This window comes from Pyrus communis, chromosome 17, assembly GCF_041283825.1.
Source record: "Pyrus communis isolate YQ-2024b chromosome 17, ASM4128382v1, whole genome shotgun sequence".
Lineage (NCBI taxonomy): Eukaryota > Viridiplantae > Streptophyta > Magnoliopsida > Rosales > Rosaceae > Pyrus > Pyrus communis.
The window spans coordinates 8,622,485-8,625,495 of NC_142581.1; the positions used below are offsets into that span (position 1 = coordinate 8,622,485).

Below are 3,011 nucleotides of genomic sequence, written 5' to 3' on the forward strand. Positions count from 1 at the left end.
TGATGAAATGGGTGATCAAGTAGTTGGTGATGGAGTAGTAGGTGAAGGAGTGCCTGATGAAAGGGTAGCTGATGAAGGAGTAACTGATAACTGGGCGGAGGATGAAGGAGTAGCTGATGTGGATAATGGAGTGGAAGAAGAAGATGATAGTGACTTCATAGAAGAAGAATTTCTTGCTGATGAAGATCACATACAGTTTATGAAGTTTGTAGATGATCATGTGGATGCACAGGAGGATGCAGTGTTGGCTAGCATTAGGGAACAAAATAACCTACAATCTGGGGAGGGATCTTGGCAACAAAAGGAAGAATTTGAAGAAGAGATTGATGTAGATCTTGTTGGTGAGCCGGATTACAATTCGGATGACCTTCATAGTATGCATGAAGATGAAAACAGTGGTCCAAGCAACAATGAGCATTATCCTGAGTTTAATGAGAAAATTGACATGAAGAACCCACACTTTCCTTTAGGGTTGATATTTAGGGATGCCGCACAATTCAAAAAGGCAGTAGTTATGCATTCTATGATAAATGGGTATGAGGATGTATATTTTCCACGAAATGAGAAGTTTAAGGTTGATGCAGCGTGCAAAGAAGGTTGTTCGTGGCTTGTCAAGTATAGGAAGATGTGCAATTCAAATATCATTCAAATAAAGAAGATTTTGGATCACTACACATGTGGTTGATTATGGATGAATAGGAATATGAAACATTCTTGGCAAACTGAGTAGTACTTGGAAATGATCCAACTTAATCCAACATAACCTATTGAGTCTTTTATGGACACCATTGAAGCTGAATGGAAACACGGTTGCTCTAAGATGAAAGCTTATAAGGCTATGGCTGCTGCTATGAAAATTATAAAGGGTAAGTATGCTGAGCAATACACAAGATTGTGGGATTTTGCCAAGGAAATTAAAAAGACAAACCCAGGGAGCACTATGAAGATAAAGTTGGATGAATGAAGGTTTCAAAGGATGTATGTGTGTTTGGGTACATGCAAGGAAGGTTTCAAGCATGGTTGTAGAGCCTTGATTGGTTTAGATGGTTGTCATTTGAAGTCTCAGCATGGGGGTTAATTGTTGGTTGCTATGAGGATAAATCCTAATGATAAAACTTGGGTGATAGCTTATGCAGTTGTCGTGATGAAGAACAAACATTCCTGGATTTGGTTCTTGGAGATTTTGGTCAAGGATATTAGGATTATAAATCAGCATCATTGGACATTCATTAGTGACAAGCAGAAGGGTTTAATTCCTGCATTCTTGGCGATTCTTCCCGATTGTCACCACAGGTTTTATTTGCGGTACTTGTACACAAACTATAAAGAACAGTTTAAGGGTAAGGCACTGAATGATGCTTTATGGGTTGTTGCCAAGACCACTACAATTCCACACTTTAGAAAAGCCATGAAGGAGCTTAGATTGTTAAGCGAAGATGTATATGATTGGCTCATGAAGAAACATGCCATTCACTGGAGTAGGTCTTATTTTCAAATGCATACTAAGTGTGAAATGTTGCTCAACAACTTGTGTGAAAGTTTCAATGTCGTGATAGTGAAGGCAAGGTTGAAACCAATTGTAACCATTCTTCAGATCATTCATACCATGTTGATGAGAATGATTCAAATGAGAAGAGACATTATGCTGAGACAATCTGGAGATTTGTGCCCCAAGATTAAGAAGAAGTTGGAGGTTGCAAAAATAGAGAGTGGTCAATGCATTGCTCAATGGTCTGGCGGGACTAAATTACAAGTGGATGCTGGAGGAGGTGACTAATTTGTTGTTGACTTGACTGAACGTACATGTTCATGTTGGGGATTTGACCTCATTGGTCTTCCATGCAGCCATGTCATTGCTATCATTAATTACAAGAAGGAGAAGCCAGAATACTATGTGGATGTTTGTTATTCCAAGGTCATATACTTGGAAATATATGGACACTTGATCCAGCCAATGAATGGGATGTCAATTGGGAGGTCACTGAAAATCCACCTATCCAGCCTCCTCTATATACTAGACAACATGGATGACCCAAGAAGAAGAGAAACAAAGAGGCTGCAGAAAATGAGAAAAAAACTAATCCTGCACAAAATGAGGCCACTAATAGAAGTGGAGATATTCCACAGCCACAATAGCTCTCAAAAAAAGGCCAAGGGACCATCAAATGTGGAATATGTAACAAAGATGACCACAATACCAGGACTCATCACATGCATCTTCCTATAAGACAAGCGGTGACGTATAAGCTTGTACAAAGGTATATGATTTCTAAGTTGATTTAAGACTTTATTAATCCTGAAATTTTTAATTTGTTTTAGTCATCAAGTTCTACACATGGAGCATCTAGTAATCCAAGTGGTGTACTAAGGAAGAGGGGAAGGAAACCTAAGGTAAGCATTGTTTAACCTGTTTTATTTAGTTAGCGTTTGTAAATGAATTTGTGGCCTATATTGTGATAACTTAGGGATTCTTTTGTATGCATTGGATGTGGATATTCTTTTATGATAACTTGTGGCCTATATTTTTGTTGATTTGGATATTGTTGTACTGAACATTGGATGTAGGCATAAAGCACAGCTAGAGAAGGTAATTTAGAGGTTCAAACAGATGGAGGAGTGAAGAAGAGAAAGACAAGGCAACCAAGAAAGTGAAAAGTGTTGCCTTACAAGAACAAACTGGGTTTTTTTATGTTGGAATTTTTTGCTAGTGGCTGGAATTTTTTGTGAATGTTGGCAGAGCAGCTAGGAACCCTTTTTTTTGCTTAGCTAGGAACTGTTATTTTGCTCCCAATTGGATTTGTAGCTTATTAGGAATTGTTATTTTGCTATTGGCTGGATATCCTTCTAGGAACATGCTAGCTTGTTAGGGTTTTTTTATTGTTATTTCCAGTTGAACCCCTAGATGTTAGCTTTGATTGCCAATATATGGAACATGCTTGTTATTTGGCTACCAAGAAAGTGAAATATATTGCTACTTTAGTTGCCTATTTGGATATTGGAATACATTTTTG

The 3,011-nt window shown here is 38.0% G+C and overlaps 1 protein-coding gene and 1 pseudogene across 1 annotated transcript; both read left to right on the forward strand.

The window, feature by feature from the left end:
* The first annotated feature begins 445 nt into the window (after window positions 1-445).
* Window positions 446-1,078, forward strand: LOC148689378 (uncharacterized; annotated as a pseudogene).
* A 12-nt stretch (window positions 1,079-1,090) lies between these two features.
* On the forward strand, window positions 1,091-1,777 carry LOC148689379 (uncharacterized). The gene has a single exon (XM_088688456.1). The coding sequence runs from the start codon at window positions 1,091-1,093 to the stop codon at window positions 1,775-1,777; it is 687 nt and encodes a 228-aa protein (XP_088544582.1).
* The last annotated feature ends 1,234 nt before the right edge of the window (window positions 1,778-3,011 follow it).